Source organism: Littorina saxatilis, linkage group LG8 (assembly GCF_037325665.1).
Source record: "Littorina saxatilis isolate snail1 linkage group LG8, US_GU_Lsax_2.0, whole genome shotgun sequence".
Lineage (NCBI taxonomy): Eukaryota > Metazoa > Mollusca > Gastropoda > Littorinimorpha > Littorinidae > Littorina > Littorina saxatilis.
In genome coordinates this window covers 13,198,402-13,211,178 of record NC_090252.1, presented here as the reverse complement: position 1 = coordinate 13,211,178, position 12,777 = coordinate 13,198,402, and the positions used below count along the sequence as shown (strand labels likewise).

Below are 12,777 nucleotides of genomic sequence, written 5' to 3'. Positions count from 1 at the left end.
CACCCACACATACACACACACATACACACACACACATACATGAACGCACACACTCATACATATACACACACCCATTATAAATTACGTCGCGGGAACCAAAGACCCAATCTGCAATATATCTGCTTTTACCGAATTTCAAAACAAGTTTTAAATGACGTTCAAACCTTTCAATTTTTGGGACATGGCTACCATCCAGACCATTCTGCCGGTATAGTGCACAGTCCTGAGACGCATCATTGAACAGCAAGCCGTCCTTGTGGAGTTTCTCCAGCACCAGTCTCAGCAGCTCTCCCATACACACTCTGCTTACCATCTTCTCCAGGCTGAAACAGGGTGCATTGACAATGGATCTGAACTATTGCTTTTAGGTTCACATTTATCCTTTTTTTGTTACCATCTCACTTTCAGCTGAAACAGTACATCAGTCAAAACATGTTAAAGTATACCCTGACCACTTTGCATCGACAACAACAACGACAACAACAACAACAACAACAACGACAACACCAACACCAACAACTAACAACAATTGCAGGATTGGTCTGAAGGCAAGATCCGGAGAATAAGCATTATTAAGTTATTGTACAAATCATCATCATCATCATCAGCAGCAGCAGCAGCTCCAGCATCAGCACCAGCATAATAATCATCAGCAGCAGCATTACCATCATTAGAGCAACCTGATTCTCTTTTCTTTGAATGTTCCACTGCTTTTATTTACAATGTTAAAGCTGTACCTACGTTTGTTTGTTTTTGTTGATGGAGCTGGTGTCCAGTGCTCTGTCAAACTCTGTTCTGATGAAATCCAGACATCCCTTATTGCCCAGTCCTCCCCACTCTGTGTTGATGATCATCTGCAAACACACAACAGCAGATTAACAGACAAGACAGAATGTGTATCATTGTTTATTGTTTCACAGTTCATGTATATGTGTTGATTGATTGGTTCGTTCAATTTGGTATTGGGTTATTTATTACATAAACATTTTATGAAGTTTAATGTCGAGATACTCGTAAATGTTTGAACTAAGGGTTATTTTGTTATTCCATCTATGTAGGTATTTATCTGTCTGAAAAAAATACATGACAACGGGTTTTAGTATAACTTCTTAAACAGTGAATACAATAGTGTGTTTTTTTCTCTCAGGAAATACACTATGAATGCGTTATAATGCATGCAGCCTACCTTTTTATATCAAAAGTATACGGTTTTTCATGTTTCAAAAGTTATTTTTTCTTCAGTAGTGTGTGCGTTATTGGCTTTGATGACTCTGATTCAACTGATCCCCCCTCTCTCCTTATTACAACCATTCCACAATCTTCTCTTAAAAGCCATTTCTAAGTAGTTATTCTTTGTTGATAAGCTTTGCATCTCAATTAACAGTTTAACATACGTGTTTCACGTGCTCATCCATGTAGCATGCGTTGAATCCGTTACCAATGACCAATCCAATTCGACAGTTGTGGTCTGTTTGAGCCACAGCCAACAGCTTATCCACGCCATTGTTCAAGATGGCGACGACTTGAACTGCGGTCCCCTGCACAGGATGAAAGCAGCAAAGCAGATGATGTCTGTCATTCTCTGATATCTCGCTCGTTCTCTGTTTGTGTGTGTGCCTGTCTGTGTGTATATTTGTGTGTTTGTTTGTGTTTCTGTCTGTGTTTATTTGTGTCTGTCTGGGCGTCTGCCCTTTCTCTGTCTATATAATTATGTCTGTCTTTTTCGCTCTCTCTGTCTGTCTGTCCGTCTGTCTGCCTCTCTCTCCCCCCTCCCACACACACACACACACGCACGCCCTTACAATAGCTTTTCTCCCGAAGGCCTCAGAAAGCAGGTGTCCCAAGTCTTGTCCAACGACCCCCGAGCAGTTAAAGTCTTTGGTCCACTCCGTCAGGTAAGCCTGGGTCAGACTCGACTGTTTGCAGGGGAACGCGAACACAAACACAAGGGGCAGCGTTTTGTGGTGGATGTTATTGGAGGTTAAGAACTTGCTGACGCCATCCGCAATAAAATCAAACAACTGAAAAGAACACAAAAGACACAAACAGAAATTAGCTAAGTATAGACATAGTCAAGCGAACACAAGTTTGATTTTGGGAAGAAGCATTGCAATCGATCAATAAGCATTATATGTACATTAAACAAATAAGGAAATGCATGCAACCAGGCACCAGCAAACAAGTACATTTCACAACTCAGCTCCGTTCAACACACCTTCTTCTTTCCAAGATAGAGATTAAACATATGTTTTAATCTTTTTACATAATTATTAGTATTACAGGAGAGTAACGCTTTTCTGGTCGTCATCAATAACAACATGTTTGCTTGTGTGACCGAGTTCAAAACGCACAACAACCACATTTGGAGGCGAAGCCCAGTCAAACAGGGCTGAGAATGTTAAAATGAACTAACTTAATAGCCATATACAAACTGTTGTGGGTACTCAAACGTTCCGAAGAACATACAAGGAGATAGCAGCAGCCAGACCCAATCACAATTAGGCCAACAAAAATAAATAGTCTGTTTACGGTATCCCTACCGACCCTATTTTTTCGCGCGACCCTAGACGTTTTTGGGGGCATTTAGGGAAAACAAAACAAAAAAAAACACCTTAGTTTTTTGGCAAAATAACTTAAAAATATGGGGTTTTTTTGGAGAAAATTAAAAAAAAAAAAATCCCGACCTACGGACCCTATTTTTGTTGTCTATGTTACCGTAAACAGACTTTTTTGTTGTTGTTGGCCTTAGACAGAAATCTACATTTCACAGGAATCAGCTACGTAGAAGAAACGTCGAGCTATAACTAGCTCGCACTCTTCCATGGCCGAACATTGCAGTCTGCTGTGAAGGGTGACGCAGTAGTCTCCCTGTCACGCGTGTTTAGAATAAACGTAAACAAAGCAACACTCTCACACCTCTTCAACAATAACAATTCAAGCACATCAATAATCACCTGAACAGAGGTGCCATATTTGACATCGTGCGGTATTTGTGTTTTTACAGACAGCGTATCGGCGTCCTTAAGGTCCACACGCATGACCATGAGGCTTACACTGCCCAACTCCACAACGAGGAAGGCTCCACTTTCTGAATTCAATCAATCAAATATTAATCACCCATTAAATCCAACTTATCAATCAGCAAATTACACAACCAATCTATTAAACAGGCAAATGATCAAGTATACGCAAATCCACCAATCGATCAACCAATCAACCAATGTGTGTTTCCTATCATTGTAATTGCAGCTTAATCAAATCGGCAATCTACTTTTGAATAATTAAACCAAGTAGTTAAATTCAACTGTGTTTTACTTTTCAGTTTGTTGATTATATCCGTATTTGTAAGAACAATAATGTAACCAACACAGAATTGCATTCCTAAAGAAAAAAAAAACACACACAGCCAAACAAACAAAGGAACAAGCATGTGTCATTTCAAATACAACACAATTCAATAAATCATATACTTTACTATCTCAAAGCAAAACATTGTGAAGAAAAAAAATATAATATATAAATCCCAACACTTTGAATAGATAACCTCGTATATAGACTGTACTTCCCCAGGCATTGTTGAAACATTTAACATGATCATGTTTTCAGTCATGGCGAATTTAGATAAGATGAGATATAATAAAAAATACTTTGATGTTCATGTTTATCGTACCTAAACAAGGACATGTGTCTGTTGGCACCGCATCGCAGTACTTATAACACATAGACAAAAATCAAAAGCATAATCGTATAAAAATACACTTCATTTCATGTTTTCCAAGTATAAATGACGTGTACGTAAGACAAATGTGACATAGCTAGGTGTAGACTATAGCACTGGACTGACCTGTTCCATCTGGAAGAAACCTGACAAAGGACGGGAGCATCTTCACGTCTGTTTCCACATGAGTGTTTTCCTGCAGACCCACGCCCAGCTGCTCGTCCAGAAGTCCCATGAACTTTCTGATTTTATCAGTGGTCATCTCGAAGTCACGTAGGGCAGTTTGGATCTTAGGCTGAAAATCAACTTAAAATGTTAAAGCTTTGCAATTACAATTGCTTTGAGCCATCATTATACATCCAACTTACACAAAACGTTATTTTATGTGATATAATTAAACTGTCGTGAAACACGAAGAGGATGGTGTATGTGTATGTTCTTGGGTTGAATGTGAGTTTGGGTGTGGTGTGTTCGTGTATACATGTCTGTCGGTCCGTGCGGTCATATTTCTGAGTCTGAACAATTTTCGAATTTTTAGATTAGTAGAAAATTGAATGGACCAATGCATAACTATCAACATATTCCAGCTTGAATTTTCCTGAAACGCTATTTTACATGCGACAGATTTACAAGCTGAAGCAGAACAGCTTACCTCGGGTTTCACTGTTGGCAAGAGTGGCTGAACGGAAGTCACATCTACCAGGTCGTCTACAGGGCTGAATTTGACATTGTACTGATCAAATCCACCTTTTCTGTAAACGAATTAAACATCGGTTTTGTTTTTTGCACATTTGTCCTAATTTCAGCAGGAATAGTACACACGCAACATATGTACATACTACACACAATATATACAGACAACCAATCAATAAACAGTTTTAGCAAAAATCAAGCAAACAACTAAACAATCATATGTGACCATACCTTTGCAAGTAGTTTTACAAATAAAGAAACAAATCCCTACGATTACTGAATGCCGTATGGCTTTCAAACAATACGTACAACAAAATCAGGTGGCGGTTTAAAACATGTTGTCCAATGCATCAGCGCCAGGAATCGTGCCGTACTATGTTCAAGTTTAAGGGTTTATGTTACTTATATTATTAGTGATATGAGTTCAAAAGCATACTAATCTACTAATTGAGAAGTGCAATTTCCCCTGCAAACATATATTTACAACAACAAAAACAATTACGTATATATGCCATTGTAAATTTTGAAAGTACTGCTGCCAAATGTTTATTATTATTAGGATTTGTTCTACTGCTTGTGTGATCCGTAACATTCAAAAAAACGTGTGAGATAAATGTGTTCCAAGTTTACATTGTCCAAAAAAAGCTCTCATAAACAACATAACATGTTCCTTTCTATTCCACATTCGGTCCCGCATAGCTAGCCTTACCGGCACGGTTGGCCTAGTGGTGAGGCGTCCGCCCCGTGATCGGGAGGTCGTGGGTTCGAACCCCAGCCGGGTCATACCTAAGACTTTAAAATTGGCAATCTAGTGGCTGCTCCGCCTGGCGTCTGGCATTATGGGGTTAGTGCTAGGACTGGCTGGTCCGGTGTCAGAATAATGTGACTGGGTGAGACATGAAGCCTGTGCTGCGACTTCTGTCTGTGTGGCGCACGTTAAATGTCAAAGCAGCACCGCCCTGATATGGCCCTTCGTGGTCGGCTGTGCGTTAAGGAAACAAACAAACAAACAAACAAAAATAGCTAGCCTTATCTGCTGATGGTAACCAACAGCCAACCAACCTCTCCCACATACGTTTTGCTACCATTACTCAGCGCATAATTATGTATAGCAATGTCTGACACCGTGTCTCACCTGACCAAACGCCGTCTGCACCAGATGAACACAATGATGCCAATGAGGCACAAGATCACGACCGCCAGTATTACTGATACGATTGCCCACAAGTTCTGGTGGCCACCTGTCAACAATCAAACATTTAAGTTCAAGATTAAGCGTTCTAGTACTGATGAACACCTACAAGATGTTGCACATGAAGCAACTAAATAGCTCTAAATGTAACCGTGTACTCAAAGCACATCAATCACCTTTGCCGGCAAAGGCAGTCAAACAGGGTTGAGATGCTATAGCTTATCCCCGAGTACGCAGTACTAGGGTCCAGCAGACTTTAATTGTGTGTCTGTGTGTCTGTCTCGACTTAACAGCTTATTGCTGGGAAACTACTGGGCGCAGTTCGTTCAAAAGTTGATACACTAACTTGATAATAGGTCCGATTGATCGTATTAAAACTTCATAATGTTACCTGGGACCTAAATGCGAAATAAATCACAAAAGCCACTCTTAACGGTGGGAATTTTTGTGGTGGGAGGCTGGTCGCTTTGCGAACAGCCAGTCACTGAACTAAAGGGGAGACTTTGGGCGGCTGAGCCGAACACGTCACGCAATGACGAGAAAAGCATGATTTGCAAGACAGCCGACGGGTGTGGATTTGGTTTCGGCAAAGAAACTATTGGTCTCGGTGAAAGAGAGACAGAGAGCACGAGAGAGTCTATGGCCAAAGTGATCCGGGTTCGATTCCCGGCATGGGCGGTCTATTTTTTTTTTAATTCTTGTTTACTATTATAAGATGTTTGATGGGGTGTTGACAGACCAGCTTTTTTGTCGGTCCGAGGGGGAGCATATCGTCTTTTGTTTCATATTTATTGACCAAGGCCGAAGGCCGCGGTCAATAAATATGAAACAAAAGTCGATATGCCCCCCGAGGACCGACAAAAAAGCTAGTCTGGCAACAAACCATCAAACATCGTTTTTGTCATCATTTTGGTGGTTCAACATTAAGTGAAAAATCAACACAGGGAGCCATGGTTTGACACGCGAGTTCTGTTATTATAATGCATGTTCGGGGCCCCAGCACGTTGTTCAAAGCTGGCGTGCGAAAGCAACTTACTGTGTGTGATTTGAGTTTATAATGTTGAGACAAGTATGTCAGGTTTGAGGATGCGAAGTTCTGTAGGTTCCGACTACAGAGTGGTGTGTGAAACCAACAGTAAGCGCCTTTGAGACGATAGTGCCCACATGTTGCATTCGAGCGATGGGATTGTCGTATTTCAAACGAGGTGATTTGCTTGCACAGTCAGCGTTGACCATCTCACAACAGATCTGTTATGTGGATTATCGTGCGACGTTCGAGTCGGGGGCAAGGAATCGCAGGAAGCAAAGATGAGTCTTTTTCCATTGTCACCTTTCTTTCCGGTTGTTGGTGCATATAATATTGTGCGGACAAAATGATGCGACGGCGAGTGTTTTTTGCTTCCAAGATTTTGTGGTGTGGGTATTGTTTTGCTCGTTTCATACCCACACCAAAACCTGAAACACACCCCACCCCACCCTCCCCCTCCCTCACAATCAGTCCATGAACACAAACACTGACACACACAAATTAATGATCAAGTTACCCCCCCCCCCCAACCCTTCACTTGCACACCTGCAACGCAGACGATCATATTATTGATTAAATATTCATATAGGTCAGTGTTGGGTTTTTTGTTCGTGTTTGTGTTATTGCAGAATGGGTTTTCTCTTATTGCTACACGTGTCTCTTCATTACATTTCACCATCGCCCTACCACCCTGCCCCTCTCGGTATTCCACCCCTCGGTTTTCAGTGGTAAATATTAGTAATCGAATATTGAAGCTACGTTGAGTCAAAGGTCACAGAAGATTTGCATCGTGCAGCACTGCACGAATTGGGTCAAAGGACACAAACGATTTGCGTCGTGCCGCGAAGGAAAGATAATCGCGATCTTGTTTCTCATTGCCTCTCTGTTTTTCATTAGACTTGTCATTCTTGCTCGGCTTTGTCAGATGTCTTCATTTCTTGTTGCTATGTTCTTTGCTTTTTTATCATTATTTTTTTATTTGCGCTTAGTTTATCGATACAACGTCTTGTGCACGGGTCAAAATGTGTGTGTCAGGGGTCAATTGGTTTGACTTAAAACTTGACGTTCGTGTTTCTCCAAAGAGATACACGCACTCCATGACATTGTGAGAAGATAAAACATATCGATAGGTTTCATTTGTTTGCGATAAAGCATAAATGTATGACCTTTGATGAGGTAGTTTTGTTTTTTGTTTACATTTGCCAGTTCGTATTTGGAACTTGGCGAAGCAGTGTCGTCTGTTTAGGTCTGGGGAAACGCCAATGAAAAGAGCCGAAGAATCCTCGAGCGTTTCTATTGGGTTTGCTTTTGATTATCCATGTAATAGGGCTTCCTGCAACTATGGTAACCGGGGATTTATTCCCCGGGGAACATGAGATTTATTTCCCAGGTGCTTGTGAATGAAAACTCGTGAAAATGATGACAATGTTTATTATTAACGTTTTAATGTTTTATTTTACTCTAATCATTTTTTTAATTGTGTAAAAATTTTTTTTTTTTTTTTTTTTTTTTAATCCACGTGCACAAGACAAAAACTTTCATACTGGGGGAAGAGTACTCGGGTCCAGCGCCAGCGTTTTTTTAATTTAATAGCCCTATCTATTAAAACTGCCATGGGTACTAAATGGTTCCAAGAACATACAAGGAGATAATAGCAGCCAGACCCGATCACAAGCATAACTCTACAATTGACATGTGTCTAGCCCGCAACATAGAAGACACGTCAAGCTATTTTTAATCTTCGCCGGCAGACAACTCTGCATGGCCTGCTGTGAAAGGAGACTACTGCGTCGCCCTGTCGCATTACGATTGAGTTCAATGCGTTCACTGTAACGGTTCCAACCGATATTATTTGTGCGTTGCCGTAGCGATTAACGGAAACACCAAACTACAGTCATGGCAACGAATGTGACACCCAGACGTGTTTGTTCTCTATTTGTTTCTATGTATGATCTCAATGCACTGATGGAAAACCTAGATAGACTATCATGCTAAATGTTGGTCTATTTGTACGAAATACCGGTTAAGCACAACAACACCATAATAAACCGGTATGGGAACGGGTACCGGTACACAGATCTACACATGAGATGCCAAACCCGATGAAGGCGATATGTGACCCTCCACCACGAAATGAGTTGCATGTCACCTCGCGCGGTTCTGCGCTAGGCTTAATATAAGTCCGGGTAGTGTCTGGTAACAGTGTGAGGGTCACCTTAGTCACAGGCTTATAACTCAAACAGTTTTCGCTCTTTTCTAAAACGGTTTTCACCACTGGATAGAGCATAAAAAACCTCTTTAGAAAAATGTAAAAATATGAAAATCATGCAAAGGTGACATCACATGCGACTCATACCGTCGTGGAGGGTCACATATCATTGTATACAAACGTGTGTCTCCTACTAATTTGTGTGTCAAGTACAGTTGCATATGACTTTGTACTGACGGGAGAACTGTAAATAATTGACACATTTCAAACGAGCATGTGTGAAACTATAGTCCAAGTGCACAAATAACTTTCGTATGTGGATGACATCTTTCTAAACAAATCTGAACATGCCAAATGCTTCCGTTCGTATACAAACGCATGCCTTTAATTTTGTTTCGACCATGCAAAAGCATCACATTCGTGATCAAGGAGTTAATGCTACGTGATTAAGTACATACCTTTCCCTTCCTTGTTTCTGTCGTTGTTAGAACCTGCAAAGGCAATGCATAGGTAACCTGTGATTAACAGTACACATTGTATAATGGTCATAACATTTACAATTCTTATGATAAACTATAAAACAAAGTTCAAGATTCCAAAGGCTTTATACACTGTTTTGTCCTCCCACTTGAATTCTTATAATTCATGTATGAGTGCAGCATCGTATTTATTCCTCTATGTGTAAGTGACTATGTGTCTTCGGATGTGTTGCTTTCGCTTGTTCACTAACAAATCTAGCTCCTTGCAATGTTGACCGTTACCTGTGACGGTCAGTGGGCACACAAGTGGTCGTGTTCCTTCAGAAGGCTTGGCATTACACATGTACATCCCAGCCTGGTCAGTGCTAACTGACGAGATCTTCACTGCAACACGGTTCGATATGGCTTCGCTGAGCATGTAACCGCCGGGTCTAGTTACGTTACATTGACGAGTCTGCCGTTCGTCAGGTTGGGAACACGCCACGATGCTTGTTCCTGATCCTAGCAACAGAGAATAACGAATCATGATTGAAACATCAGAAACATGGCTAATTAGGAACGATTCAACCCGAAGAGACAAGAATATACATAAAAGCGACCCCATCTCAACCACACAACACTATTATGTAATAATGAGTGGATATTTTGTTCTGTATTTCCCTTCCGTGTGTGCAGCTGAGCAAAGAGAGAAGTTTGACAATAATATTATGTGTTGCGTTCACTAATCTTCTGCATGGGTACCAGAAACACAATCTGACCCTTAAACTAGCAGCCTCACCTTCAGTCATGTAAACGAAACAATAAGTAGTACAGTAGACTCCGCTTAATAAGGTCACCTTGGTGCAGAACAAAAGTGGCAATATTAAGCGGGTGGATTTAATAAAAGCATGGGTATAGAACATAAGGAAACATTCGTGCAGTCAGAAATTGGCCTCAAAAAGCGGGTGGCTTTATTAAACATAATAATAATAATAATAATAATAATAATAATAATAATAATAATAATAATAATAATAATAATAAATGAGTATTTATATAGCGCAACATCATAACTTTACAATTATGCTCTTTGCGCTTGACACATTTAAAATTAAAACACAGTTATACAAGCATTTACATCTACATTCATAGTCAACAACGCTTACTTAAAAGCATACACCATCAAAGATATATTACAAAAGATGCATGGTCTTATTAAGCGGATTCTACTGTAATAGCCTTTTCTATGAAGTGCTGTTAAGGTTTAGACACTTGCATGATGAAATAGTTGCATTGAATCATTCTTGATAATTAGCTGTGTTTCTTCCTTCACTCAAACGTTTTCAAAAAACAGCATACACTACTTTCATTAATCTTCAATTATGTATTTCTATCTGTGTTGCTACACACTACTAAACTGCACACCTTGCTGCCCTTTGTCGTCATAGTTATAATTTTCTTATGTTCTTGTGTGTTTGCTCGGTTGTTGTTCTCTGTTGTTTGTTTGCTTCCTTGAGTTGTTTTATTTTTTTGTTGTTGAGTGGGTTTCATTGGGTTTTTTTCCAGAAAAGTAGAGGAACTGACCTGGTTCAACAGACGCGGATGCCTGTTCCATATATACCTCACTGGCATTTGTGGCTGCAGGGAAATCACAGGAAATTGACGCTGCTTCACCTTCAGGGAAACTTCCAGCATCACAAAAGGTGTAAACGTTAGTTACTTCGGAGTTAGAACCAGCCACCACCATCAACACCAAACACAGCGACACAGCTGTGTTGCAAACCATGATGAGTCCTTCACACAGAAAAATAAGTCTGCTGAAATCTAAGTTGCACTAGCAAATATTGTATTATGACACGCACTAAGGCACATCACCACAAGAACAACTCTAGACTCAAACACACAAATAGGCAAACAGACATACATTCTCAAAATTGCATACATAAGCATACACACATACACCCACACGCACACACACACACACACACACAAACAAACACACACACACACCCACACACGCACATACACACACAAACACACACACACACACATACACACACATACACACACACACACACACACACACACACACACGCGCACACACACACAAACACACACATATACACACACACACACACACACACACACACACACACACACACACACACACACACATCTCGTCCACACACATTTGCCATAACTGTTGATTAACAGAAATAATATGTTATGTAACAAACCAATGCAGCAAATACGAAAGAATATGCTAGCAAATGACAACAACAACATCAATAACACGAACAAGAACAAGAACAAGAACAACAACAACAACAACAACAACAACAACAACAACAACAACAACAACAACAACAACAACAACAACAACAACAACCAATAGGAAGACTAGCAACCGTTAGGTTACTTTGCTGTGCAATAGTGTTTTCTTGCATCATTAATATTTTCTTGTTTCAATAATATGTTATTTTAACTGCACAGATAGTACTATAACTTAGACTCTGCTAAATGCTGCCAAACATGCAGTCTTGTTCCAAAACGAGATACATCTACATGTTCATCAACTTACCTGTTCGCTGACGAAATAGTTCAAAAACCATCGACACGTAGACGATAGCTACACACTCTTAAAGCTCAAACTTGTCAGATCAAGCTTTGCAAGAAAAGACGGAATATAAATTCACGAACGTGAAGCGTTTCTTCGATGAATGTAAAGGCAGACATAAATAGAAGCTTTGTGAATAGAATGTGTTCGACTTTTAGCTTTAGTCTAGCTGTCAAGAAAAGAGTTCGACAGCCAAACCTCTCTCTCTCTCTTTCTGTCTGTCTGTCTGTCTCTCTCTCTCTCTCTCTCTCTCTCTCTGTCTCTCTCTCTCTGTCTGTCTCTCTGTCTGTCTCTCTCTCTCTCTCTCTCTCTCTCTCTCTCTCTCTCTCTCTCTCTCTCTCTCTCTCTCTCTCTCTCTCTCTCTCTCTCCGTGTCTCGCTTTCTCTCTCTCTCCCTCTCTCTCTCTCACTCACTCCCTATCTCTCTCTCTCTCTCTCTCTCTCTCTCTCTCTCTCTCTCTCTCTCTCTCTCCCCTATATCACATATTTGATGAGTAGTTTTGCAGAGTAGTCACTGTTCTGTCATTGGTGTGCAGATTTTCCAGCATACCGTGATGAAAAACAAGGAATGATTAAGTGTACACAGAACGACACATTTGCTTTATTTTGCTCGAGAGCGTAATATACAGCTAAGCGAGAAAAACACACAGGACAGGACATGTGAAGATCCTTTACTAAAGGGAAACTATAGGTAGTGATTCAATAAAGGCTTCTGAATACACCCAGTACAGAAATAGTTTGTTTGCAAGCCTGTGCATTTCTGTTCTGTTTCAAAGTCAAACCTGTGAGTTGTTTCCAACCACGACGGCATTGGGGAGCTCTTGCTAGTGAACAATATTACTTTTCATGTCTTGAGCTTTTCTT

General features: G+C 40.4%; 1 protein-coding gene across 3 annotated transcripts in view; it reads right to left on the bottom strand.

Annotated features, from left to right (window-relative positions):
* Nucleotides 1–12,019, bottom strand: part of LOC138972824 (hexokinase-4-like) — a 58,691-nt gene extending 46,672 nt beyond the window's left edge. Inside the window, exons 1-2 of one of the 3 annotated variants that reach the window (XM_070345493.1) lie at nt 9,601–9,807; nt 9,298–9,330 (exon numbers count right to left, since the gene is read on the bottom strand). In XM_070345493.1, coding sequence (XP_070201594.1) covers nt 9,298–9,330; nt 9,601–9,736 — 169 coding nt within the window. In that variant the 5' untranslated portion in view covers nt 9,737–9,807. Of the gene's footprint in view, nt 1–9,297; nt 9,331–9,600; nt 9,808–11,878 lie in introns of those variants that run through there. The other 2 variants (XM_070345491.1, XM_070345490.1) reach the window with 2 other exon arrangements.
* Nucleotides 12,020–12,777: the final 758 nt, after the last annotated feature.